Source organism: Nothobranchius furzeri, chromosome 11 (genome assembly GCF_043380555.1).
Source record: "Nothobranchius furzeri strain GRZ-AD chromosome 11, NfurGRZ-RIMD1, whole genome shotgun sequence".
NCBI lineage: Eukaryota > Metazoa > Chordata > Actinopteri > Cyprinodontiformes > Nothobranchiidae > Nothobranchius > Nothobranchius furzeri.
The window spans coordinates 67,545,165-67,571,517 of NC_091751.1; the positions used below are offsets into that span (position 1 = coordinate 67,545,165).

Consider the following 26,353-nt stretch of genomic DNA (forward strand, 5'->3'; position numbering starts at 1 on the left):
GCAATCACAGTAAAAATGCCAGGGCTCATTCTACAGGACCAGGGCATTGCAGGAGAATGTATGAAGAAGACATTTATTATTTCTATACTTGTTTTGGCTGTCACACTTCCATAACGCCCCTTAAGATCACAGAAATCTGCATGAAGCATCTAGAAAAAGTAGACTCCATGTGAAAACTTTCCCCACTGAACAAATCACAACACTGTGCTAGAACGCTAACCTCTTGAACCCCAGGCCATTTTTTGGAGATTTTCTTGAAGAAGTTTGTTCCCAAAATGAATTGAGTTTATCTCATAAACTACCAGGTTTATTTGAGCTGTTTTGGTATCAAAATAAAGGTAAGAAAACCAGGATTACTCTAAAGATCTAAAAAGCATCACTTATGTCACTGATTGAGAGTAACTGGATCTGGAACACAGTAGAAATGAGAAGAAATGTGCTCTGCCTAAAAACAAAAATCCATTTTACGATGTTAAAATTCCTTCTAAAATACCTAGTTGCAGCCGAAAACATCTAGAAATCCACAGAATAGTGTCTGAACGTTTGCAGACCCAAAGATTATGAACACAAAGGAAGTATGGAACAGTTAGAGAAGTTTTAGCTGATTGAAATCCAGGCGGACCTCATTTTGGACCATTTGGACAACTTTCGGCTCAGTTAGTGCCGCTGGGAAACTCTCAGGTATTTTTCCTTAGGTTCTTTTTTCATCTAAATAAATAAAGTTTTTGAGGGTTTTTGGTAAAAATCCACCCAAAATATATTTATCAATTCAAAAAAAAGGGAAAACCATACAGAAGAATTAATGGTTTTTGCTTTTTTACTTTTTCATTTGCAAACCACTCCAAGTGTAATTAAAACGAAGCATCGCGGCAGCTTCTGCCATGTATGGGTGTGGTTTTAGTTGTCCATCCACAAATGTCCAGATCGGGATGTTCTCTGGTCCTGTCCACGGGGACATGTCTCATCAGTTACCCAAACACCTCTTCTCTGTCTCCCTTCAGGCCAATCCCACCAATAAGCAGAACATTGTGCACATCCTGGGGATGCTCTCCAGTCTGTTCAGCACACTGGAGACCAGCAGATGTTCAGATGGCTCAGAGGGAGCAGCCAGTCCCAGGCTCACACCAAACCCGGTGATCTCACAGAGACATGGACCACCTTGACTGTAAAAGGTTAAGATGTTCTCATCCAGATATCCGTGCTTCGTTTGTAGGTCGTAGTGGTGCTGCAGCAGGTTTTTGCTCTGGTCCAGAACATCCTCAGCAGGTGGCTTCATGACTCAGAGGTGGTTGAGGTAGGAGTCTGAATGTCTGAAGAGTACACTCCTTTTCTGTCTGAACTCACTCTCTCACCCTGCGCTCCATCTCAGGCGGTGTGTGGAGTCTTTGATAAATCGGTTCGAACTCTCCTCCATGATTTTGGACCCATGGTGGGTCAGCTGAGTGAGATGTTGGGACAGATCTACAGCACCTTCCCACAAGCCTCTGCTCTGGACCTGACACGTCAGGTCTGTACGAGACCCGGAACAAACCCACCGATCCACTGTGAACACGAACACGTCCCGTTTCTCTTGTCTAGCTGGTTCATATCTTTGCTGGAGAGGAACATCACACCTCCAACATCAGGAGCCTGGTCCATGCGATGACATCAGCCACGCTCTCCATTTTCCAACAAGGTGAAAAACGTCTACATGACCTCAAACACACAAAACCGAGCAGAACTGTGGAGGAGTGATATTTTATGACCTTTAGTGATCAGCGTTTCAGAAATGAGATTGTTTCTTAGGACTTTAGGGAATAACGTTGGTGCCAAATTATAATTTCATCCCTCTCAACCTGTTATCTTAGTTTTAAAGGTGTTGTTTACTTGTTTAATACATTTGCCGTGGTCTCTAGTAGGAATGAATGCAGTGTATGTTGTACTCTGGGGGAAATACAGCTCAGATGGGCTTGTTTCAGGAAGTACAAGTCAGCTCGAGGAGAAAGTACTTCAGACGGCGGGATGGGGGGTCCTACTTCCTGATATTTGGCCACCACTGACTCCAATTGCTCTGCGCTGTTGCTGTTTTATCTCCACAAATAACAGAAGCCTGGAGGAGTTCTGCTGTGTGGTGGAGTTGCTAACGCTAACAGCAAGCTTCTTCTAGCCGAGACGTTCTCTGCTGTTTTCTGGACAACAACGGCGTTCCCCGTCGTGAGTCTCTTTTCTATCAGAAGCTAACGCAGGAGATAGGTGTAGGAGACTATTTTCACGTTCAGCCTGCATGAAAAACTCAGAAGCTGTTTCTAAATATGTGTACTCGTCCGAACTTGTGCACTCACCTCGTTGTGAAACGATGGGCTCAAGTACCATTCCAACGTTAAGGACGTATCGTGGCAAGTTCACTCAGATTTCCACTGGATCTACGCGGGACCGGGTTTGCTGTTTGGGTTTGTTACGTGATGTCGTTCGTGTTGTGTTCATGTTTTTTATGTACTTGTGATGACTGATGAGATCCCTAACAGACAAACGCCTGGATGTGCGGTTACTCGTGTGAGTTGGAAAGTTAAGTCTCTCAACAATCCTCTAAAATACAGGAACGGTCAGCAGCTTAAATCAGATGTTGCTTTTCGGCAGTTGAACCACGGTTTAAGGAAAAGTGATCTGCTCAGGTGTTTCAGTCCAACTCAAATTATTATTTAACGCCAAGTCAAGAGTCACGTCCAGGTACTTCACACAGTAAACAATCCAGTACAGGGGTCTCATTTATCAAACATCGCGTAGAATCCGTACTAAAACCGTACTTAAGCTCAGCAAATAATTACTTACGCCAAGTAGGTTTGTGATCTGTCAAACAAAGAGTGCGCACAGCTGCACGCTTGGTCAGTTCAAGGAATACGTTGCAAGTTTTTTGTATTTTTAAATCCTTATCTTGAGCCAGTGTGTGCTAAAATCAGCCTTTACGGGGTTAATGAAATCTCAGTCAGACTCCCCACCGCCACCTGTGGCCAGAGGAAAACAAACAAACACTCACATGCCGGTCTGATCTGTTGGACTTAGGGAAAAATGAAGCTGAGGTGTCTGGCGCTGCCGTCTGTTTCCAGCACATTTCCTGCATCAACACAGCTGATTTGTGTAATTTAGAGATGAATCACTCCTGTAGAAACTTAGGAATGCTGGGAGACATTTCAGCTGTTAGATTAAAGTGTTGAAAAGACAAATGCACAGAAAGGAGATGCTTGCTTTCAGTTCCACTAAACGGACACTAGGGGGGTGGTAGAACAAGCCTAAACAGCCTAGTCTTTCTTTAATAATGTTGTAAGACATTTTTAGAAATGAATTAAATACCTTGTTCAAAAAATGGCTTTCTGAGTTTAGCAACCTCTTCTAATTTCCCATTCACAGTCATTTTAAAGGGATATTCCACCCAAAATTAAAATTTTGCCTTTTGACATTTTGCAGTTAGATAGGTGGGAAAAAGCTATTTTTAACTAGCCCAGTCATTCTCCCCTCCTTCATAACTTCAAAACTTTTATGGACAGGATTTCTGGGAGCAGCCAAGGTGTTGAGGGGATCTGTTTTGGTGGCCTAAGGACCAGGGGCCTCATTTATCAAGCTTGCTTACGCACAAAACAGGGTCGGAGAACTGCGTAAGCAACTTTCCACGCAAACTTTGGGATTTATGAAAGAAAACTTAGTGGAAAAATGTGTGCAACATGATTGTGACTAAGGACCTGGCTTACGCACATGGAGAGCACCTGCAGTGCTGCTGCTGAGAAGGATACAATTACGAAATCCTGCAACATTATCACTTGAGACAGAATGTCATGCGTCAGTGACAGTGTGTGTGTCCTGTCACTGTGACCCGATTGATCATGCACCCTGGCTACTTGTACAGGGGAGATCTCTATTTGGGTGACTGGTTAGGCCCTGTCCACATGTAGCCGGGGATCTGCCAAAACGTAGATATTTTTCTACCTTTTGGCCAGTCATCCAGACGAAAACGGATCTTTTTAAAAACTCCGGCCAAAGTGAAGATCTGCGTTTTCTCCGTTTTGGGTGTCTGCGTGTGGACAGACAAAACCGGAGTTTTAAGGTCCGCAACGTCACTTTCCGATACAAAAAAATGCTGACATCACGTGTGCGACCTGTGTTTACACTAGCCGACAGCATGGATGCCCTCAGAGCTGCGCTCGCTTTATCAATTGTCCAAGCGCTTTTTGCTTGTTTGTTTTTGCAAGCGGAATTACTGCTCCTTGCGGAAGACCACACACGAAGGACGAGGTTAAGAACGGGGGAAGTACTGCCGCCTACAGGTTTGGCATGTCCTTAACAACGTATTTATTCGGGTACGTGTGGACAGAGTTTCTTTTTAAAACGAGGTGGTGTGGATGCAAGTTTTTGGAGGGGCGGATATTCGTTTTTAAAAAAACCCGGCTACGTGTGGACTAGGCTTAGTGTGCCTGACTTTCGCCTGGGAGTCTGGGGATCGAATCCTGATTGGACCATTTTTTCATATCCACCACAGATCTCTCTGAAGAACTCACAACATTGACGGCTTCAGCAACGCTGTGCCACTCCGTGGATTTTCTCTTGTTTGTTTTGCAAAAGCACTTCCTTTCATTTCTCCACCTCACCCACAGGTACCTCAATTTCTGCTTCTGTGAAATTACGCTTCCTTGATCTTCCTTGGTCTACAGTCGCCATCGTCATTGGCGGAGCGCTGCAATAGCCGGCTTATGTATATGCATGAGATCCACAAGGCACTTTGCATCGACCATTTATGGCAGTAAGTGGGCGTGGTGAGGGCGGGATGTGACTAAAATGCAGCTGAGAAACATTCTCGTTAGTCTCCGATTTACGAGGCGGAGATTGCGTGCAGCTGTGCGTACTCCATGTTTGATAGATCACTAACCTGCTTGGTCTAAGTACATTTTTTTTTGCTGAGCTTAAGTACGATTTTAGTAAGGATTCTACGCAAAGTTTGATAAATGAGACCCCTGGTCTCTACTTTTTGAAGATGATGCAGTCCATTTTCTTGTGCTTATCCAGAGTCGGGTCACAGGGGCAGCAGCCTAAGTTGAGAGGCCCAATCATCCCTCTCCTCAGCTAAATGGCCAGCCCTTCCGGGGGAATCCCACGGTGTTTCCTGGCCAGCCAAAAGACATAGTCCCTCCAGCGTATCCTGGGTCTTTCTTTGGGTCTCCTCCCGGTTGGACGTGCGCGGAAAACCTCACCAGGGAGGCATCCAGAAGGCATCTTAATCAGATGCCCAAGCCACCTCAATTGGCTCCTCTCGATGTGGAGGAGCAGCGGATCTACCTTGAGCCCCTCCCGGATGACCAAGCTTCTCACCATATCTCTAAGGGAGAACCCAGCCACCATGCAGAGAAAACTCACTTTGGCCGCTGGTAACTGTGATATCATTCTTTCATCACTACCCAACCCTCGTGACCATAGGTGAGGGTAGGAACGTAAATCGACCGGTAAATCAGCTCTCTCTTCAACAAGACAGATCGGTACAACACCCACATCACTGCAGCCGCAGCACCAGTCCGCCTATCGATCTTGTGTTCCAGTTTTCCCTCACTCCTGAACAAGACCCCGAGATACTTAAACTCCTCCACTTGGGGCAGGACCTCATCCCTGACCCGGAGAAGGCATTCTACCCTTTTCTGAATCAAGACCATGGTCTCGGATTTAGAGGAGCTGATTCTCATCCCAGCTGCTTCACACTTGGCTGTGAACCGCTTCAATGGGAGCCAGAGTTCACGTTCTGATGAAGCCAACAGGACCACATCATCTGCAAAAAGCAGAGACCTGATCCTCAGGCCACCACAACGGATGCCCTCCACACCTTGGCTGCGCCTAGAAATCCTGTCCATAAAGGTTATGAACAGAATCGGTGACAAAGGGCAGCCTTGGCGTAGTCCAACTCTCACTGGGAACGAGCCCGACTTACTGCCGGCAATGTGGACCAAGCTCTGACACTGGTCATACAGGGACCTAACAGCCCGTATCAGAGGGCCTGGTACCTCATACTCCCCGAGTACCCCCCACAGGGCCCCCTGAGGGATGCGGTCAAACGCCTTCTCCAAATCCACAAAACACATGTAGACTGGTTGGGCAAATTCCCACGCACCCTCCAGGATCCCCCTAAGGGTATAGAGCTGGTCCAGTGTTCCACGGCCAGGACGAGAACCACATTGCTCCTCCTGAATCTGAGGTTCAACAATCCAACATACCCTCCTCTCCAGAACCCCTGAACAGACCTTACCAGGGAGTTTGTTTCATCTGGGTAAAAATCTGAATGGACGAGGGCTGACTAGTGTGTGTGTGTGTGTTTTGCAGAGCCCAGAGAGCATCCGGATGTAGCTGAATCTTTCATGCATCTCCACGCTCAGGTCTGGTCGGACACAGCCTTCTTCACTCTCAGCTCCATTCAGTCCAGCTAACGTGTGTCTCCCTGCCTGTTAGATTCTCAGGCGGCGTCCAGATCTGTACCAGTCGGACCAGTTAGATGTTAAAGCCCTGTTTTTCTGTGGTGAGTCTCAACCATCGACATATACATATATGGACAATGGGTTTCCATAGACTCCAATAACACGTTTTTGAAGAAAAATGGGAGGTGGCCACCACCGCCATTTTGACCGTGTCACAGGTTCCGTCAAGCCCAGACAATTCCACAAAAGGGAAGAGAGGTGGAGCTGAGGGTGGGGCTGTAAGGCTGGGATCAACTGACGACACCCGGTCGAACTAGCTACTAGCTAACCTGAAGCTAACCCAAAGCTAACGCCGGGGACACACTGGCCGCGGAAGCGCCGCGAAGCGCTGCGAAAATGGGACTGCCTTCATTCGGCGCCCTTGTTAAGCTATTCTATAGACCACATGGGCCGCCGAAGCGCCGCGAATCGCCTCGCGCCGGCGCTCCAGCTCGCGTCGTGCAGCGATCATTTCGGCGTCGGCCCTAGTTTTTTCGCGAGCCGCGGGTGAATCGCGTCAATTCTGGCAGGAAGTCAAACCTAGACATAAGAGGCAGGCCGGTAAAGTTAACAAAATAAAGCATTTCAAAATAAAATTACGCAATCAAATGTGTTCGTAATCAGACACTGCAGAAAAACCACACGAACACACACACATACAAACATCGAACTTGTGTGCGTGTGTGACCGCGTGAAGGGGGGTGTGGTTTTGGGTGTCTTTTCACGGAGCAAACAGGACAGAGAGGCAGAAAGTCTGAGGCAAGCAGTTAAGATGGATGACTTTAAATTAATTATGGAAGTTGAGAAACACAAGGAGCTGTACGACCCCCGAAAAACATGATTATTTATGTACCCATTTCTGAAGAAACTGCTAGGATACAGCTGCAGAATTGGAGCGGGTTCCAAGAGATTCAACTGGCAGAAACAACTCATACCATAGGTACACACACACACACACACACACACACACACACACACACACACACACACACACACACACACACACACACACACACACACACACACACAAGGTGTGTCCACGTTCAAGGAAAATATTTATTTATAATATTATTTCACACACACACGTACGCGCGCGCACAAACACTCAAACGTAGAGGAAAAGAGCTGAGAAAAGGCAGAGAGGAAATGGAGGACACCAAGTGTTTAAAAGAAAAACTACAGCTGAGCCGAGGCGCGCCTCGACTGGGGCGCGTCTGATCTGAACTGAGGAGCGGCGAGCAGCGGCCGAATTTCGTGAGCGATTCGCTTCTCGGCGCTTCGCGGCGCTTCCGCGGCCAGTGTGTCCCCAGCGTAACGCGGAGGTGGGAGCTAAGCTAACGGACGTAGCAACCTAGCTACAACCGGAGTTAACTGTGCACTACATGCTGGTACCAGAAACATAAATAGAAGAATTACTCAGAAATCCATTGGATGTCAGACCTGAAGTTTAATGCTTTTTTTAAATCATTTGACTGTATATGACGCAGATGAATCAGCCATTTACAACTATTTCTTTTTTTTCCTGATTGTTTTAGGGATTTTATCCATGAATTTCCCAGAGACACCCACAGTAAAAGCTGCCTGCTTCTTTTTTGTAAGCTGGGAGAGAACTGGGCAACATTTCCTCACATAAAGTCACCCCCTGAAAGATGTTGGTTTCTGACATTTCCCCCTCAGACAGAGTTCCTGAGCCGCTGTAAGGACATGCCTGTACTTGATGAAGTGTTGCAGCGGGACGGAAAGCTGCTGACGGAGACGCTTCTCCAGGTGAACCAGTAGAAAACCCTTTGAATGACTAAATTGCAGCTCGCTGTCCTCTGATGTTTTGTCGCTGCCGTTTATGTTTCCAGGCGATCGGAGGCGGCTCCTCCAGCAGCCCGATGGAGCAGTTCTCCGATGTCCTTCTGGGTTTGAACAGACTCTGTCCATCCCGGCTGTGTGAGTGGCTGGAGGAGAGCCTGCAGGCCCCAGGGTTCCCCTCAGTTCACGTTACCTCAGAGCAGAAACTCACCTTCACTCAGCAAATCCTGAGGTAGCAACACATGCGCGCACACACACATGCATGCACGTATACACTGAGCAACTTTTGAGGTTGCAACATACATGCTGCACGGTGGTGCAGTGGTTAGCACTGTTGCCTCGCAGCACGAAGGTCGCAGGTTCGAAACTCGGCTGCGGCCTTTCTGCGTGTTCTCCCCATGCATGCGTGGGTTTCCTCTGGGTACTCCGGTTTCCCCCACAGATCACAACATGCCCTATAGGTTATAAATTGTAAGTCGCTTTGGATAAAAGCGTCTGCCAAATGAATAAACATAAACATGCATGCATGTACACACACACACACACACACAAAATATCAGAAGAAAAAAGGACTGATGGGAACGCTCACCTGTCCTTCAGATCCAGAATATGAGAGAGCTCCAGGTTCCTTTAGAAGGACATCAGTGTGTCCCTGAAGGGTTTTTAGGAAGCGAGTGTCTTTGCTGCCCTTCCTGACACCGGAGCATCCTATGTTCATATAAACTGAATAATATTTGACCACAGCTGTTTTCCTGCATGCATGTTAGACACCAAAGATTCCTACCCATGTCTTCCTAAAAAGAGCATCTCAGGCTTACAACTTCTACAAAATTCAGCAGCACGTGTCCTGATGAAGACCAGGAGGCGGGAGCACATGACACCAGTTTTAGAATCATTGCATTGGCTCCCCGTATATTTCAGGATCCATTTTAAGGTTCTTCTAATGGTTTTTAAGTGTCTTAACGGTCTTGGGCCTTCTTATCTCCCAGAACTGCTTTTACCATATGAACCCTCACGGCTTCTGCGCTCCTCTGGCAGGCGTCTCCTGGTCATCCCTAAAGTCAGGACACACACTCACGGCGAGGCGTCCTTCCAGTATTACGACCTCGCCTCTGGAACGAGCTGCCGGAGGACCTCAGGGCCGCAGAGAACGTTCATGTTTTTAAGTCCAGGCTCAAGACCCACCTATTTAGAATAGCTTTTATCTAAATATTTACTAGTTTTATTTCTCGTTTTACATGGTTATATTTTATTGCTTGCTTTGCATATTTTATATGATTTACACACAGTTTCACTATTTAATATTATTTTACCATCTATATGATTTTATTTATTACTTATTTTCTAAATTTTGTCCCTTATATTAGCTCTTTTATTATATTTTTACTCATTTTAATCCAGTGTTTCCTCTGTAGGGGCCCTCTGCCCCGGGGGCGGTGGTTGACTGTAGCTTCCAGGGCGCTCTACAGGCAGTGTTTAAGTGGAGGTGGGGGTCTATTGGGTCATTCCCATCTGTACCGGGTCGGCCCGGGCCGGGTAGCGTAGGTTGTTTACATATCTGGGTGGCCTGGTATTTTTCCGGGCCAACCAAGGCTCATTCTCAGCCCTCTTTTCGAGGGGGTCTGCTTCAGGCCGACCAGGGCCAACACGCCCACTGCTGACAGCAAATTCACACCTTCCATTAGAGCAAGCCTCTGATTGGTGGGTAGAATCAGCCCACATGGGCTTAAGACAAGGGTGTGTGGAATCAACTGGGCCAGGCTGGGGCTACCCGGCCCGGGCCGACCCGGTACAGATGGGAATGGCCCATTAGTGTGGAAGACCTGATGATGCCGGGGCAGACGGCTCCTCTGATGGCGTTTCCTTGCTTTACCTTACTGGGCTCATCTGGACTCAGCCAAATATAATTTTTACGTGTGTGTGTGTGTGTTTGCATATGTCTGTTAATGTTTTTAACCTGTTATGGGAATCTGGGGTCATTTTGTAAAGCACTTTGTTTGAAAAGCGCTTTATAAATAAATCTGATTGTTACCATTGTTCAGAAATGACAGGTTAGATATTAACGTCTATAAAATCTTGTTTTCCAAGAAGAGTTTTTCCTTCAGCTGTTTGTTGATCTTTCAGTGTTTTATCTTTGTGTCTTTTTCCTTCCAGGGGACAAACAAACAAGCGTGAGATTAAGGAGAGCGTGAAGGCGTTCTCCCTGCTCTGCCGAGGCCTGCAGGGCTCTGGAGTCTCACAGTTTTAGGGTTTTGTTCACGCCAGCAGATCTTCAGTGAGGTTCAAACCCCAAAAGCACTTCCACAGAATAATCTGAACCAGAGTCCAGCTCAGAGCTGGAGGAGACACGCTGCGTGGATCTCAAGCCCTGTCCACACGTAGCCGGGGATCTGCCAAAACGTAGATATTTTTCCACGTTTTGGCCTGTCATCCACACGAAAATGGATCTTTTTTAAAACTCCGGCCAAAGTGAAGATCTGCGTTTTCTCCGTTTTGGGTGTCTGCGTGTGGACAGACAAAACCGGAGTTTTAAGGTCCGCAACGTCACTTTCCGCGACAAAAAATGCTGACATCACGTGTGCGACCTGTGTTTACACTAGCCGACAGCATGGATGCCCTCAGAGCTGCGCTCGCTTTATCAACTGTCCAAGCGCTTTTTGCTTGTTTGTTTTTGCAAGTGGAATTACTGCTCCTTGCGGAAGACCACAGACGAAGGACGAGGTTAAGAACGGGGGAAGTACTGCCGCCTACAGGTCTGGCATGTCCTTAACAACGTATTTATCCGGGTACGTGTGGACAGTTTTTTAAAACGAGGTGGTGTGGATGCAAGTTTTTGGAGGGGCGGATATTCGTTTTTAAAAATCCCGGCTACGTGTGGACTAGGCCTTAGAAAGACGCCTGGGTCTCAGTCCGGGTGTCCCCCGTGTTGTGAATGATGGTCAGGAGGCAAAACACCAGTCGGCATGTTAGGTGCAGATGTGAGCAGCTGTTCGTATACTCATTTATTTTCCTCTTGTTGATGTAAATCATCACCCCCCCCCCCCCCCCAACAAAGGAGCCCCTCATTAAAAACATGACATGATGCAGCTCAGAAGGCTAATACATAATAAAACAACGTCATCACATCCACAACAGAAAAGAGAAGCAGGCTTGTGTTTGGTTTTTTATCGGTGTGGAGGATCATGGGACGTTTCGGCTCTGTCCTGTGGTCAAGTGTCTGATGGAGGCGGCTGGGAGTGTTGTCAGTTGATTCTGTGCGGTTGGGCCCTGACCCGGCGGGTTCATCCTGGAGCGGCCCTCGCCCCAGCGCTTCACTACCGTATCCTGGTGAACAGATTCAGCACGGATTTCGATTCCTGGCAGCAGAGAAGGAAGTGAAAGAGTCCAAACTTAAAAACTATTAGTTTGTGTAACAGACGGTAATGGTTTGGGGGGATTTCCTGTCAAACAGGAAGTGTTTGCGGTACCTTAGTGCATCGCGTCTTACTGAAGACGTTCCAGAAACGTAGCGTCTCGTCTCCAGCTCCGGTGACGATGGCCTCTCCGTCGGGGGACACGGCCTGAGAAAGGAACAGAGCCGACTAATTAAAGCCAGCTGGTGTGTTTTCACTCAAATACGTTCACGCGTTCTGGGTAGAGCTGGACACCCAGAGCTGCAACATCCAGATGTTCTAAACATGTCCTGGGACCAGCTCGTTATGGATGCAGGAACCAGAACCTGGAGCTGCCGGAGACATCGGGTCAGGACAAACGTAGAACACCTGGATGTTTCTGAACCAGCTGACGTAGAATCCAGATCTTGAGAGGTAGTCAACATCTCCTAAAGTTGTCTCACACTTCCCAGCTCAGAGAGACTAAATGGAGACGACGCTCGCTCCGACTCTGCAGCTTTTAAAAAGCAAAAACGCTTTTCAGCTGCAGAACGCTGGGACGAGTTCAGGATTCCAGCTACAGGAGAAAAGGTCATGTGACTCGTGCAGAGTAATGAGGAACTCTCACAAGCATTTTGGGACATGCTGGAAACGTCCTGGCCCAGCGAGACCCGGGCTCTGGAACGGCTGCGGTGTGGCGTTTACACTAGCCGACAGATCTCTGATTTGCTAAGTCAGCTTGAATCTTTTCCTTTTGTTTAGAAGCGTGTGTTACGGTGTGTGTTACGGCGTGTGTTTCAGTGTGTGTTACGGCCCTGCGTGCTCCTTCCTTTTAAAACGGACTGGAATATTAAATTGTTGCAGTTTCATAAAAAATTACGTGTGTTCACTCTTGTTGAATAAAGGAATTCAGAAGCTGAGACAAGAGTCCTCGCTTTGTTTCAGGTTGTGGAGAAATTGAGATGTACTGATGACCACAGGGTCAGGGTGAGCTAATGATGATGTCATCGGAAGCACCTGCCTTCATTTGCTTCTTTTCAGATTGACATTCTGGAATATGTGTGGACAATTCAATCCGGGTTTTAACCGGAACTGTGTTTTCAGACACACCACTTTTGTACCGGAACTCGTCCTTTCGGCTGCCTTCACACAGCAGGGACAAGTTCCAGATGTCGGGGGGGGGGGGGGGGGGGGGGGGGGGGGGGGGACTAGTGCAGCGGGCGTACATGCATCATTTACCAAACAAAGCCATTCAGTCAAACATGGCAGATGAAGAAATAGAATTCCTCTCACTGATCGGACTTATGTTAAGCATAATTCTGCGCACACGAAGACGCATAAGAGACCTGGATGATGAAGCTCCATGGTTAAAAGGAATCACTGAAGCGGTGTGAAGCGCTCCGTCGCGCGTCTAGGCGGTACCGTAGGAGGCGAGCTGCCAAGGTTCGCCGCATGCTACAGCAGCGAGCTTTCTAGGTGCGCACTGCGTCCCCCGGTCCCCTCCTCCTCCCCCTCCTCCCCGTCTGGAACTCGACCTCACCAGTCTGAAGCAGCCACCCTGTCCGTAACAAGTCCGGACCTGTTACTAGGGGGGGTCGTCCGGTTTAATTACGGAAAACGTTATCCGGATGTTTGTATTCAGACACAAAGGTCTTACGGACAGAGTCCGGAACATTTCCGTTTTTCATGGCCTGTCTGAAGGGGGCTTCAGTGTTTCGGTGACATCGAGCTGCAGGGTTGGTTATATTCGTTCAGATACCTACCAGATACAGGACTCTGTAGGAGTGTCCAGTTAGCTTAGCCACTTGTGTTAGCGACGGGTACTTCCACACCAGGATCTGGTTCTGAGAGTAACCATGGGTGCTCACCTGGAAACACAGAAGGGAACATTTTAAAATAACCTGACGAGGCGTTTTTAAAAGACTTCGACGTGCAGAAGCATCAGTGGATCTATCAGACTCAACCCGTTAAATACGAGGAGGAGAGAAACGTTCTAGTGTGGGAGCGGGTCTACGGAGCCAGAAACCGGAGTAAACACAAACGCTCAACTTGGTTCTGGGTAAACAGGTGAACCTTCTTTATTTTGGCTCAGATGATTCTACGCTAGGCTCCTGGTGGTCCCGGTGGTTTCCTGAGGTGTCCTCACCAGTTCGTTGGCATGTTTGGACCAGGCCAGGTTGCACACCTGGGAACCGGTGTCTGTGCTCTGCAGCGCCTGACCCGTCAGGGTGTTCCAGAACCTCAGGCAACGGTCGGCGGTGCCTCCACCGGACGCCAGCAGTCCGTGTTGGTGGGGCGACCAGGCGATGGCCTTCACTGCTGCCAGGTGGTCGCTGTACTGCTGCACAGGGACGAGGCTCGAGCTGTTCCACACCAGCAGCTGCTCAGGAGGACAGGACAGTCAGGCCTGTTGGACGCGTGGCGAGCACTTCCAGAGAGCCCAAGTTGCCTCACCTTGTTGTCGTTGCCTCCAGAGGCGAGGTGCTGATGGTCTGGAGACCATTTAAGACCGCACACCTCCTGTCTGTGACCCTGCAGCCTCCTCTCAGCAGAGGGGGGCGTTCGGATGTCCCGCTGCAGGATCACTCTGTCCCGACTCCCGGACGACAGCTGCTCGCCGTTCCACGCCAGGGCACCTGGACCACAGCGCACACAAGGAGAGGGTCTGATATTCACAACCACCGCCCAATTGGACCAACAAACAACTCCTGATTCTGATTGGCTGATCAGATTAACTCTGATAGATCAGGTCAGACCGACTGACCCACTCGAGCCGAGTGGCCCTCCAGACAAGTCAGCTTCCTCCCTCCGGCTGCATCCCAGATCTGAACGTAACCCTTGTGGGTTCCAACGGCGACCAGACCTCCCTGTTGAGTCCAACAAGCGACAGTTACTCTTGGTCCACCTAAACAAAGTGTGTTTGGAACTGGGCTGTGACTGCTGGACACACACACACTCCGCTGGAACGTCACTGAGAGGGGTTTCGCGTTCAGCCAGGTCATCTAGTCTAAGATACTGACATGACTACAAACGGAGTCGTGCAAAATTTCGTGATGCAGTTTAGTCCCAGAGTTGTAAATGCATCCGACTTTGTGTTTGAAGCTTTTTTATTTCCAAGTTAAAAGCTGCTCTTGCTGGAGAACACCCCGAGGTTTCCCAGTCTGGTAAGACGGCTGCGGTTAGATCAGTTATGCCCGTTAACCATCCACCCTCGGCCCTTCAGGCGGCAGACCGAGCGGCCTCCAAGCGTGGACAACATCAGCAACTTCCATGTTAACGTTGCTCCCAGTTATTCCCCAGCAGCCACAGCCCAGTCAGATACTGGTTTGCCCCCATCACGTCCTCACCCTCTCATTCCAACACACTGATGTGACGGAGTCTCCATCCACCGACAGATCACACAACCTGGTCACCTGACAGGACAAGAACATGGAGTCAGTCATCGGTCCGTTTCTGGGGCCGAACGCCTCAGGAGTGGGTCTCACCTGGCTGGTGCAGGCACTCCACAGGTAGACGCAGGCCCCCAGGCCCACGCTCAGCAGGTTTCCTGCGGACCAGTCCACCAGGTTGAGGTAGAAGTCATCCTGCAGCTCCGGAGCATCCAGCACTTTGAAGGGAATCTTGGAGATCTTTCGCGCCGGCTTGCGAGGTGATCGGAGCAGCTTGTGACTGCAGAACCACCAGAGAGCCAATTAAAAACGACAAAACTGAAGCGCACGCTGCTTATCCAGTGGCTTATCTGGTACCTCTTGTTGCTGAGTGGAGAAAGGGAGTACGGGGAGAATTCATTATCACTAACAGAAGGCACTCTCTTAGTGTGGACCGTGAACTGCAGAGAACACGAAGCAGAGGCAGAGTTAGGGACTGCATGGCTGCAAAAATACAACTAACTACAACATTAATCACTTCTAGTGGACTTGATGATGGATGGACGGATGGACAGATGGATGGATAGATGGGACGGATGGATGGACGGATGGTTGGACAGGTGGATGGTTGGACAGGTGGATGGTTGGACGAACGGATGGACGGATGGATAGATAGATGGACGGATGGATGGACGGGTGGATGGATGGACGGACGGATGGACGGGTGGATGGATGGACGAATGGCTGGATGGACGGATGGACAGATGGATGGACGGACGGGTGGATGGATGGACGAATGGATAGATAGATGGACAGATGGATGGACGGATGGACAGGTGGATGGTTGGACGAACGGATGGACAGATGGACGGATGGATGGACGGATGGACAGGTGGATGGTTGGACGAATGGATGGATGGACAGATGGACGGACGGATGGATAGATGGACGGGTGGATGGATGGACGAACGGATGGATGGACGGATGGACAGACGGATGGATGGACGGACGGATGGAGGGACGGGTGGATGGACGAATGGATAGATAGATGGACAGATGGATGGATGGACGAACGGATGGATGGACGGATGGATGGACGGGTGGATGGACAGACGGATGGATAGATGAACGGACGGATGGACGGGTGGATGGATGGACGAATGGCTGGATGGACGGATGGACAGATGGATGGACGGACGGGTGGATGGATGGACGAATGGATAGATAGATGGACAGATGGATGGACGGATGGACAGGTGGATGGTTGGACGAATGGATGGATGGACAGATGGACGGACGGATGGATAGATGGACGGGTGGATGGATGGACGAACGGATGGACGGATGGATGGACGGATGGACAGGTGGATGGTTGGACGAATGGATGGATGGACAGATGGACGGACGGATGGATAGATGGACGGGTGGATGGATGGACGAACGGATGGATGGACGGATGGACAGACGGATGGATGGACGGATGGATGGAGGGACGGGTGGATGGACGAATAGATAGATAGATGGACAGATGGATGGATGGACGAACGGATAGATGGACAGATGGATGGACAGGTGGATGGATGGACAAATGGATAGATAGATGGATGGATGGACAGAGGGACGGATGGATGGACAGGTGGATGGATGGATGAACGGATGGACAGAGGGATGGATGGATGGACAGGTGGATGGTTGGACGAATGGACGGACGGATGGACAGGTGGATAGATGGACGGACGGATGGACGGACGGATGGACGGGTGGATGGACAGACGGATGGATAGATGGACGGACGGATGGATGGGTGGATGGATGGACGAAGGGCTGGATGGACGGATGGACAGATGGATGGACGGATGGGTGGATGGATGGACGAATGGATAGATAGATGGACAGATGGATGGACGGATGGACAGAGGGACGGATGGATAGATAGATGGACGGATGGATGGACGGATGGACAGGTGGATGGTTGGACGAATGGATGGACGAACGGATGGACGGGTGGATGGACAGACGGATGGATAGATGGACGGACGGATGGACGGGTGGATGGATGGACGAAGGGCTGGATGGACGGATGGACAGATGGACGGACGGATGGATTGATGGACGGACGGATGGATAGATGGACGGGTGGATGGATGGACGAACGGATGGATGGACGGACGGATGGAGGGACGGGTGGATGGACGAATGGATAGATAGATGGACAGATGGATGGATGGACAGGTGGATGGTTGGACGAACGGATGGATGGACGGATGGACAGATGGATGGACGGATGGATGGACGGGTGGATGGACGAATGGATAGATAGATGGACAGATGGATGGATGGACAGGTGGATGGATGGACAAATGGATAGATGGATGGACAGATGGATGGATGGACAGAGGGATGGATGGATGGACAGGTGGATGGATGGACGAACGGATGGACAGAGGGATGGATGGTTGGACGAATGGATGGATGGATGGACGGATGGACGGACGGATAGATGGACGGATGGATGAATGGACGGATGGATGGACGGACGGGTGGATGGACAGATGGATGGACGGGTGGATGGACAGACGAACGGATGGATGGATAGATGGACGGACGGATGGATAGGTGGACGGACGGATGGATGAACGGATGGATGGACAGATGGATGGACAGATGGATGGATGGACATGTGGATGGATGGACGAACGGATAGATGGACGGATGGATGGACAGAGGGACGGATGGACAGAGGGATGGATGGATGGACAGGTGGATGGATGGACGAACGGATGGACAGAGGGATGGATGGTTGGACGAATGGATGGATGGATGGACGGATGGACGGACGGATAGATGCACGGATGGATGGATGAATGGACGGATGGACGGATGAATGGATGAGTATTTCTTATGACGGTACCCTAAAAAGGCTGTGAGAGTCCTGAGCGAGGACCGCATGTCGCCGGTCGTCAGCGTGAGGATCCGCCACCGTCTCCATCCCCGCTCCAAGCAGCTCGTTCCTCAGGAGGGCGGCGTACGCCACGGCATCTGGGCGGGACAGAGGCAGAGTTACAGACAACCACGCTGCTAAAAGCACCTGAGCAGGACAGGTGAGACATTACCTTTACTGGAGTCTGAGCTAGCATCCTTGGCTTTATGGGTCTGAGCAGGAGAGCGGCAGTTCTCCTGTGGAGGATGAGGAGAAGGCTGCATCAGCTGTGGACATGTCTGGATCAGGGTCCTGGAGGACGGCTGCCCAGCACATTTCAGCTCTTCTCCTGCTCCAACCACCTGATTCAGTGATTAAATCAATTTCAACTGGTTCTCAAGGGCTTCAGAAGCCTGTTTCTCCTCCAAAGATTCAAACCAGGTGTGTTGGGGCAGAGAAACACAACACATACAGGCATAGGTCCTCCCGAATAGCCCAGGGGGTACTCCAGAAAGCGATATTTTCCCAAAACCAGATTCCCGGTGTAACCACCCCTAAATCGGTTCTATGAACGTGTCTAGCCTGGAAGCACTCCCAGTCACCATGGTAACACATGCTGGATAACAAACCTGCACCGTGGCAGGCTAGCAGCTAGGCTTACTGATGCTTTGTGAAGAGGACTGGACGAGGCAAGTGATGTCACCTTTTTCTAGTCGGTGGCTGGCAGCTACGAGGTGGTCAATTAGCGACACCGCTGGCCCACGGCCGTAGCAGCAGCTGCAGCTTTGTTCTTGATGGCTAAATTATTAATAAATGTGGAGTTTAAACTTTTAATTAGATTTACATTTAAACTTTTGTTGTGTTTAATCCTCATTTGCAGCCAGGAGCTTTTCGCTCCACTGATGTTGCTCCTGATGTCAGCATTATTAATAAGTACAATTATATATCAGCTTTTGTCTGGGATGGACCCAACATGCAGTCTTCTTCATTAATATATTAAACAGCCTTAAACTACCTCACGGCTGCTAGCATAACACAAATGTAAAATACTTTATTGATGGGACTACATATTTACTCTGGTCAAATGCTAGGGTTGGGCATCGCTTGATTTTGAACGATTCCGATTCCAATTCCTCGTTTCGATTCCAGTTCCTATCGATTCCCGATTCCGATTCTTTCAAGACGGGGAGGGAGGGGGGACTCGGTGCTGCACACAGACAGTTGGTGTGATCAGCTCTGAGAAGCGTTGATCACAATTTGCAGATCACGTTTATTTTTCACGGAGATCGGCCGCGGATTCCTCTTCTGTCGGCACACTAGGAATCGGAAAAAAAACTTTGAACAATTCCGGGAAAAACGAACAGTTCCGGTGCCCAACCCTATCACACGCTAACATTTGATGTAACTGACATACGTGACGTTTCGTCATTGGTGTGTAATATGACAGCTAAACGGTTTCCAGACTTAAAGAGCAAGTCACCCCCAAATCAACATTTTTTCTGATAAACTATATAAATGCGTGTCTGATCGTGCTGCAGACACGTGTAGTCAACAGTTTTGCACTTTAGTGTATCTTAGTTCAAATGTTAATTTTCTGCCTAAAACTGTCAGTGTTGCACCGTCGTCAGGTAAAAACTCTGCACTGCATTTGAATTAAAATCTGCCATCGCTATTGGCTAAGAGGTACCCTAGAACGTTAGCTGGTACCATATGATGTCACAATGTCGTTGTGAGCCTGTGTGTGTGTGTGTGTGTGTGTATTTGTTAGTGGCTCCGCCCTCTCGGTCTGCTAGGCAACAGCATTTGTTGCATTTTTCAAACAGGAATTGGGGGTGGAGTAATACTCTGGTAGGGGGTGACTTGCTCTTTAACTTTAGAGTCACGTGACCACCACAAACGTATATTCTTAGAACTCACAGCTGCTCAGCAAAAACAAAGTCCTCTAGTCTGTAAACATCCAGACTCTGGAGCAGAACACGAAAACGACACAAAAATGATGAAAACTTTAATAAAAAATGTGGAGAAACAAGAAGCGAAGCGGACTTCGGCGTTGCCATGGAAACTGAGCGTTCTAAATAAATAGCGCCGGCTACACAGCTTTATTCAAACAGCTCATGGTCTCTATTTTAGTTCTGATATCTTTGTAGTCCTCACAGGCATGAATGAATCATTGCTGCTCCGTCTGGATGAAGAACGATGCTCTGCCCATCCCTTCCATTCTCATTTATCTAGCATCGATTAATAGGGGCTGCCTATGGACGTGCATGAGCCTAGCCTGCCTCGCCTCCCTTGGATTAGAGGGGATTGAATCCACCTGAGAATTGTTCGTGGAACCGGCGAAACCAGGAGGGAAGGGAGCGCTTGGTCAAGTAGGGATTTATCAGGAAAGCCCCGATGTTCTAATCTCGCTTTCTGAAACACCCCCCTGGTCTGATGTGGTGGCTCCAAGTGTTTGTGTAGAAACCATCCAAACCAACCTGGTCCTGAGTGAATCAGTAGCTACGACCTTTGTTAAACACACGAATAGCACAGCTGGTTGAGTTTCTGCAGACCTGATCACCACCTGTAGGACTCACTAATCCCTTCAAGAGCAACACATCTACAGAGACTCAAGAGCAAAGAACCCAAAACATCTAAAGCCCTGCAGGCCTCTTCTGATCAGATTAAGGTCAGAGGTCACATTTTAACAATGGGGCGAGAGAGATGGGAGAGATCCAAGATCAATGCCTCCGCTGGCCCAAAAAACCCAACAAAGGACACCTCACGTTTTTACAAATGGCACCTTAACCTACAAGCACCCTGGTTAAATCTCCTCTGGACTGATGAGACCAGGTAGAATGTTCTGTTAGGTGCGTGTCCCATTCCATCTGGAGTCAAACCAACACTAAAACATGGTGGCGGAAGTGTGATAGTCTGGGGCTGATCTGATGTTTCAGGACCTGCACCACTTGCTGCTCTCCAGCAGAAAATTCTGAAGGAGAGCTTCCTAGGCCGTTCCTGCTGGAGAACCCTCTGATATGTCTGAACTCTGGCGATTCTGAAGAGAGGAGTGGGACAAAACTCCTCCAGAGGAACGAGAGTGGGTGGAACAGCTAGCTAGTAGGCGTAGGAGTCAGTTACACACGAAGCCAGGGTGGTTTGGACAAGTTTTTAACCTGTGAGAATGTGGGTCAGCCATAAACATGGACGGTTAACCCTCTGGAGGCGGGCGTTGCGGATTTGCAACGTTAAAACCTACCTACCTGGTTACTCCACATACGTGTTTCATGAGCATTTTTTAAACTCAGAAGTTCCCCTGAAGGACTCAGTTGTCTGTCCTTTCACCAAAACTTATTTTGAGCCTGAGAGGAGTTAAGTGGGAAACAGAAACGAAACGGATCTGAAAGGGGCGTGTCTCCGCCAGCACATGGACAGCAGAATCTAACCAGCTCACATTGGCGTAGTGGAAGTTGATGCTCCAGTTGCTTCCTGCTCTGGTGGGAATGTATCTGTCTCCTGACTTCACAGCGACGGGGCTGCAGGCGGCTCCGAGACCCTGGGGTGGATGCAACAGCAGTGTAGCTCATGTCAGAGGCGGTTCTGGTCGGTATTAGATCAGACACCTGTGGGGGGGGACAGGACAAGCTGCTCACCTTAGTCAGGCGGCTTTCTGTCGGCAGGTTCTGGTGGTTGATCTGCCTCAGCAGCCTTCTCTCGTACTCCTGGTCCATCTCTTCAGGACCCACAGGCCCCTCTGCTGCCCTCCCCGCCCCCCTCTACACCTCCGCTCCTTCCCGGTGTGCAAATCCGCAGACCCCCATTGCTGGAAGAAAAAAACAACAAACAGAAATAAACACGCTTGTCTTCAGGACAGGTGACAGCCCTAACAGTTAGCATGACGCAGCCACGTCCGCACACACCGCCAGCGCGTAAACACACACGCTTCCATACTGAAGTGAGCGTTATTTTCACACTAATCGCGTCAGATATTGACGTTTAAATCGCCCCACAGTGAACCTGGGAAAGCCGAAACGTTGTCATGGCATCAAGCTCGCACAATAATACAGCCGCCTTTACCTTCTCACGCGCTCTCTCAGGTTACCAGGGCAGGTGGCATCATCCTCGGCTGAAATTAGGAGCACCGTGGCGGGGAGACGGGTAGTCGTAGTCCGTGAGACAACAGCGGTCCGCCCAGACGCCAACGCGACTGGCTGCTGTTGTTTATGTTCCCGACAAAGATGGCGGTCCAGTCCGTTTCTGCTGCCAGTGACCCGAGGTGTTAGCGGCGCTACAGCGACACCTGCTGGTGGATTCTGCTCACTGCAGGTTGGCAGCAGCCTGTTCTCAACAAGGCCACCAGAGGTCGCTGTCTGCCCGCAAACAAATACAAGAAAATCTGCATCGAAGTGGGTCTCAAGGTTTCAAGAAGTGGTGCTGTAAACAACAGAAGAATAATTTAAATGAAACTAACTAATAATCCCTGAGGCGAAGTAAGTGTTGTAAGCAACAACAAAGATAATAAAACATTAATGATCGTATATTAATTAATAATCCCAAACAGTGGTGCTGATGGCCATAGGCAAGAAGGATTTCCTGTTGCGGTCTGTAATATAGCAGGTCTGAAGAAGCCTCCAACAGAAGATGCTCTGTTGTTGCATGATGGGGTCATGAAGAATGGACGATTGTCCATCATTTTTTAAATTTTATGAAGACTTCTACTTTGCACCATGATCTCCAGTGGTTCCATAGTGGTCATCAGGCCAGAACGAAACCAGACAATTTTTATCAAGTTGTTGAGCCTTTATGTCCCTGGTTCTGATGCTGCTACCCCAACACGTGGTGGCCCAAGAGATTACACTCACCACAACAGACATACACTGTATGTTAAATGTCTTAATGGTCTTGAGCCTGCTTATCTCTCAGAACTGCTTCATAAACACGAGCCTTCGCGGTCCCTGCGCTCCTCTGGCAGCCATCTCCTCATCATTCCAAAAGTCAGGACACACTCCCAAGGCGAGGCATCCTTCCAGTTTTATGGCCCTCGCCTCTGGAACAGTCTGCCAGAGGACCTCAGGGCCGTAGAGAGTGTTCTTGTTTTTTAGGCCAGGTTCAAGACTCACCTTTTTAGTGTAGCTTTTAATTGATTTTGATCTATTTTAGCCTGTTTTTAACCATCTTTTATTACTTACTCTTTTAATTTAATGACACATATTTTCTTATATATTTATTTGAACTTGTAATAGTTATTACTATCTGTATATATCTATATTATTATTACAGTTTTTCTCAATTGATTACACACATTTTCTGAGAGCATGCCTCATATTCTCAGAACTCTACACACAAATCCAAAAAAACACACAATGAGCAAACCCCCTCAATTAACCTGCAAAATGAAACTTTACATTCAAAACAATGTTATTTCTCCTCACAATGTGATTTTGTTGTCAAATGACACACAAACCATCATACGAACAGGCATTTATAAGAACCAGCAGAACACTTATGTGCTTAATGTAAAACACTATGATGAATGGAAAACACGTCTTCTCCATTCATCATAATGACTTTAAGGCTTTTTGGTTCAGAAGAAGAAGAAAGTATGATTTCTACAGCGCCTCTCAAGATAAAAATCACGAGGCGCTTCACAAAAACAAAACGATGTAAAAATATAAAAAAGCATTTAGAAAATGTTTAAAAATATATTTAAAATGAGCAAAAATAGGCAATTGGGATTTAAAAGAAAAATGTTAAGAAAGAGAGAGAGTGAACAGGAAAGAGGGAAATCAGTGGATCCTGAGGAAGGTGGAATAGGTGGGGAGAGCAGAATAAAGAGAGAGAGGTGAAGAAGGTCATACAAAAGCCAGCTTGAACAAGTGAGTCTTCAGCTGCTTTTTAAAGGAGACCACTGAGTCCACTGATCTCAGGCTCAGGGGGAGAGAGTTCCAGAGTCTGGGGGCCACAGCAGCAGATGATCTGTCACCTTTGGTCTTTAGCCTGGTGCTGCACAACCAGTAGGCTTTGATCACTGGACCTCAGGGGCCTGCTGGGGGTGTTGGGACTAAGGCGATGGTGGCACAGGAGTTAAGTGCTCGCCCCGTAATCGGAAGGTTGCAGGTTCGAGCCCCGCTCAGTCTGTCACTGTCGTTGTGTCCTTGGGCAAGACACTTAACCCACGTTGCCTGCTGGTGGTGGTCGGAGGGACTGGTGGCGCCAGTGCTCGGCAGCCTCGCCTCTGTCAGTGCGCCCCAGGGCAGCTGTGGCTACATCGTAGCTCATCCCCACCAGTGTGTGAATGTGTGTGTGAATGGGTGAATGACTGATTGTGTTGTAAAGCGCCTTGGGGGGGTTTCAAGAACTCTGGAAGGCGCTATATCAAATACAGGCCATTTACCATTTACCATTTACACGTAGCCGTAGATATTTTTCTACGTTTTGGCCTGTCACCCACATGAAAACGGATCTTTTTAAAAACTCCGGCCAAAGTGAAGATCTGCGTTTTCTCCGTTTTGGGTGTCTGCGTGTGGACAGACAAAACCGGAGTTTTAAGGTCCGCGACATCACTTTCCACGACAAAAAAATGCTGACATCACGTGTGCGACCTGTGTTTACACTAGCCGACAGCATGGATGCCCTCAGAGCTGCGCTCGCTTTATCAATTGTCCAAGCGCTTTTTGCTTGTTTGTTTTTGCAAGCGGAATTACTGCTCCTTGCGGAAGACCACAGACGAAGGACGAGGTTAAGAACGGGGGAAGTACTGCCCCCTACAGGTCTGGCATGTCCTTAACAACGTATTTATCCGGGTACGTGTGGACAGAGTTTTTTTTAAAAACGAGGTGGTGTGGATGCAAGTTTTTGGAGGGGTGGATATTAGTTTTTAAAAAAAACCCGGCTACGTGTGGACTAGGCCTAAGAAGATCACCAATGTAAGATGGTGCTTGTCCATGTAAGGCCCTATAGACCAGAACCAGGATCTTGAAATTAACCCTGACGTTGACTGGCAGCCAGTGAAGCTGGAGGAGAAGCGGGGTGATGTGGGTGTGTTTGGAGGACTTGTTACACTTCAGTGTTACAGTTACGACAGTATATACATGCATGCCTTGTAAAATATTTCAGAATATTGTTTTTACACTCTGAACACACAAATACATGGAGTGGTCACTATTGTGAAGCACAGTCATTATGATTATAATATTGAAATATGTATAATTTACTGTATACAGTGTTGAGTGTATGCATCAATTGCGGGACTTGCACACAGTTATATCGCAATTCTTTGACTCTTTCTGAATTGCGCTCAAATGGCACCCTGTAGACCTGCTTCATCCTGAGATGATATCTGCACAAGACATGGTCCAGTGTTGATAAGCTGACCCTATCAATATTTTGAAACGCGTTGTTTTCTATCATTTTTCTTTGGATTTGCCATAATGTTATGGCATTGTTTTCTAGGACCATGATGAGGATTTCAGTTTCCTGTTCAGGAGACTGAAGACGTTCCCGACCACCTCGTTTCAGTAATCTTTCAGTTCTGCCAAACAAATAGTAAAATACTGTGAATACAAAGTAGGTATACATTTCCTAAATACTGGAAACATACTTTACAGTATTTTTACTGTCCAACAAAACAGTCCACAGGCAGTCCACAGGCAATACTTCTACTATACTCATTGAATACTGATTGTATTGATATGCAGTACAGCCATTTTCTAGTGAGAGAAGATTTCTTACCTATTCTCAGTTCGGAAAGTCTGGATGATGGATGCTACAGTGTACCTGCTCAAATTTGGCTGTACTCTTTGCCCAGCCTCAGACCATGGTTGACCACATGATCAATCAAAGTGGCTCGGCTCTCATCAGAGATTACGGTCCTTGGTCGTCCTCGTCCCCGTCCTGGTCCAAACATGGATGATGCAGGCTTTCTCCAGCAAGTGAGGCTGCCTGATCTCTCATATACCGTACTAACTTAATAATACACATTCAGTTTTTATCCTACAAAAAAAAAAAAAAGCAATAAGAATTATAAAAAGAAGCAATTACAGAGACATCCAGCCAATTATTTGTCAAATTCAAAACATTAAAAATTTACAACCTAGTAGATCATACTATTTTGAAATGTATGTGCAAAGTGTAGCGTCACCGAAGGTCCTCTAATTTGTGGCAAAGGGCACATCTACCCAGCTGGGTCAAGCTGGGTCAAACAGTACTTTTAAATCCACAGATTAACCCAAGGAGCTGCGATGTCTGCTCAAGATCATATCCATATCTGCTGCTGTTCCATCCCAGGAGGACACTTCAAGTCACGATGATAATAATTAGATAACAATAATTAATACAACTCATTGATGTTATTACTGTTTAATATAATCTCATAAATGATCACTTGGTTCAGTATGAAGGTATTTTAACCCTTTGATGCATAATGGTCACTGCAGTGGACAGGTACTCAACATT

General features: G+C 48.2%; 2 protein-coding genes across 3 annotated transcripts in view; one reads left to right on the forward strand and one right to left on the reverse strand.

Moving 5' to 3' along the window:
- LOC107384447 (importin-13) overlaps nucleotides 1-12,557 on the forward strand; it is a 21,627-nt gene extending 9,070 nt beyond the window's left edge. Inside the window, exons 12-21 of the mRNA XM_054741623.2 lie at nucleotides 1,002-1,133; nucleotides 1,214-1,294; nucleotides 1,370-1,507; nucleotides 1,579-1,675; nucleotides 6,331-6,383; nucleotides 6,457-6,523; nucleotides 7,997-8,055; nucleotides 8,139-8,228; nucleotides 8,312-8,493; nucleotides 10,416-12,557. Of these exons, the coding sequence (XP_054597598.1) occupies nucleotides 1,002-1,133; nucleotides 1,214-1,294; nucleotides 1,370-1,507; nucleotides 1,579-1,675; nucleotides 6,331-6,383; nucleotides 6,457-6,523; nucleotides 7,997-8,055; nucleotides 8,139-8,228; nucleotides 8,312-8,493; nucleotides 10,416-10,509 (993 nt within the window). The 3' untranslated portion in view covers nucleotides 10,510-12,557. The remainder of the gene's footprint in view (nucleotides 1-1,001; nucleotides 1,134-1,213; nucleotides 1,295-1,369; nucleotides 1,508-1,578; nucleotides 1,676-6,330; nucleotides 6,384-6,456; nucleotides 6,524-7,996; nucleotides 8,056-8,138; nucleotides 8,229-8,311; nucleotides 8,494-10,415) is intronic.
- On the reverse strand, nucleotides 11,412-22,140 carry fzr1b (fizzy/cell division cycle 20 related 1b). 2 transcript variants are annotated; one of them, XM_015957644.3, is made up of 14 exons: nucleotides 21,977-22,140; nucleotides 21,553-21,722; nucleotides 21,354-21,455; nucleotides 18,114-18,282; nucleotides 17,912-18,039; nucleotides 15,379-15,461; nucleotides 15,118-15,301; nucleotides 14,980-15,045; nucleotides 14,397-14,499; nucleotides 14,087-14,268; nucleotides 13,779-14,012; nucleotides 13,396-13,500; nucleotides 11,729-11,821; nucleotides 11,412-11,617 (listed from the first exon to the last, which is right to left on the reverse strand). In XM_015957644.3, the coding sequence occupies exons 2-14, from the start codon at nucleotides 21,628-21,630 to the stop codon at nucleotides 11,576-11,578; spliced, it is 1,569 nt and encodes a 522-aa protein (XP_015813130.1). In that variant the 5' UTR covers nucleotides 21,631-21,722; nucleotides 21,977-22,140; the 3' UTR covers nucleotides 11,412-11,575. The 2 variants fall into 2 exon arrangements, with proteins under 2 accessions (XP_015813130.1, XP_015813131.1); XM_015957645.3 differs by having other exon boundaries at nucleotides 18,114-18,177; nucleotides 21,977-22,137.
- Between the last annotated feature and the right edge of the window lie 4,213 nt (nucleotides 22,141-26,353).

What these genes read in the sequence shown, in the direction of transcription:
- fzr1b (XM_015957644.3), bottom strand. Translation starts at nt 21,630, where the DNA reads ATGGACCAGGAGTACGAGAGAAGGCTGCTGAGGCAGATCAACCACCAG. An exon ending in TCAACTTCCACTACGCCAAT is followed by an intron (nt 18,283 to 21,353) that starts GTGAGCTGGTTA and finishes TCACTGAATCAG; the next exon opens with GTGGTTGGAGCAGGAGAAGA. An exon ending in GGGCCACTCGGCTCGAGTGG is followed by an intron (nt 14,269 to 14,396) that starts GTCAGTCGGTCT and finishes GCTGTGGTCCAG; the next exon opens with GTGCCCTGGCGTGGAACGGC.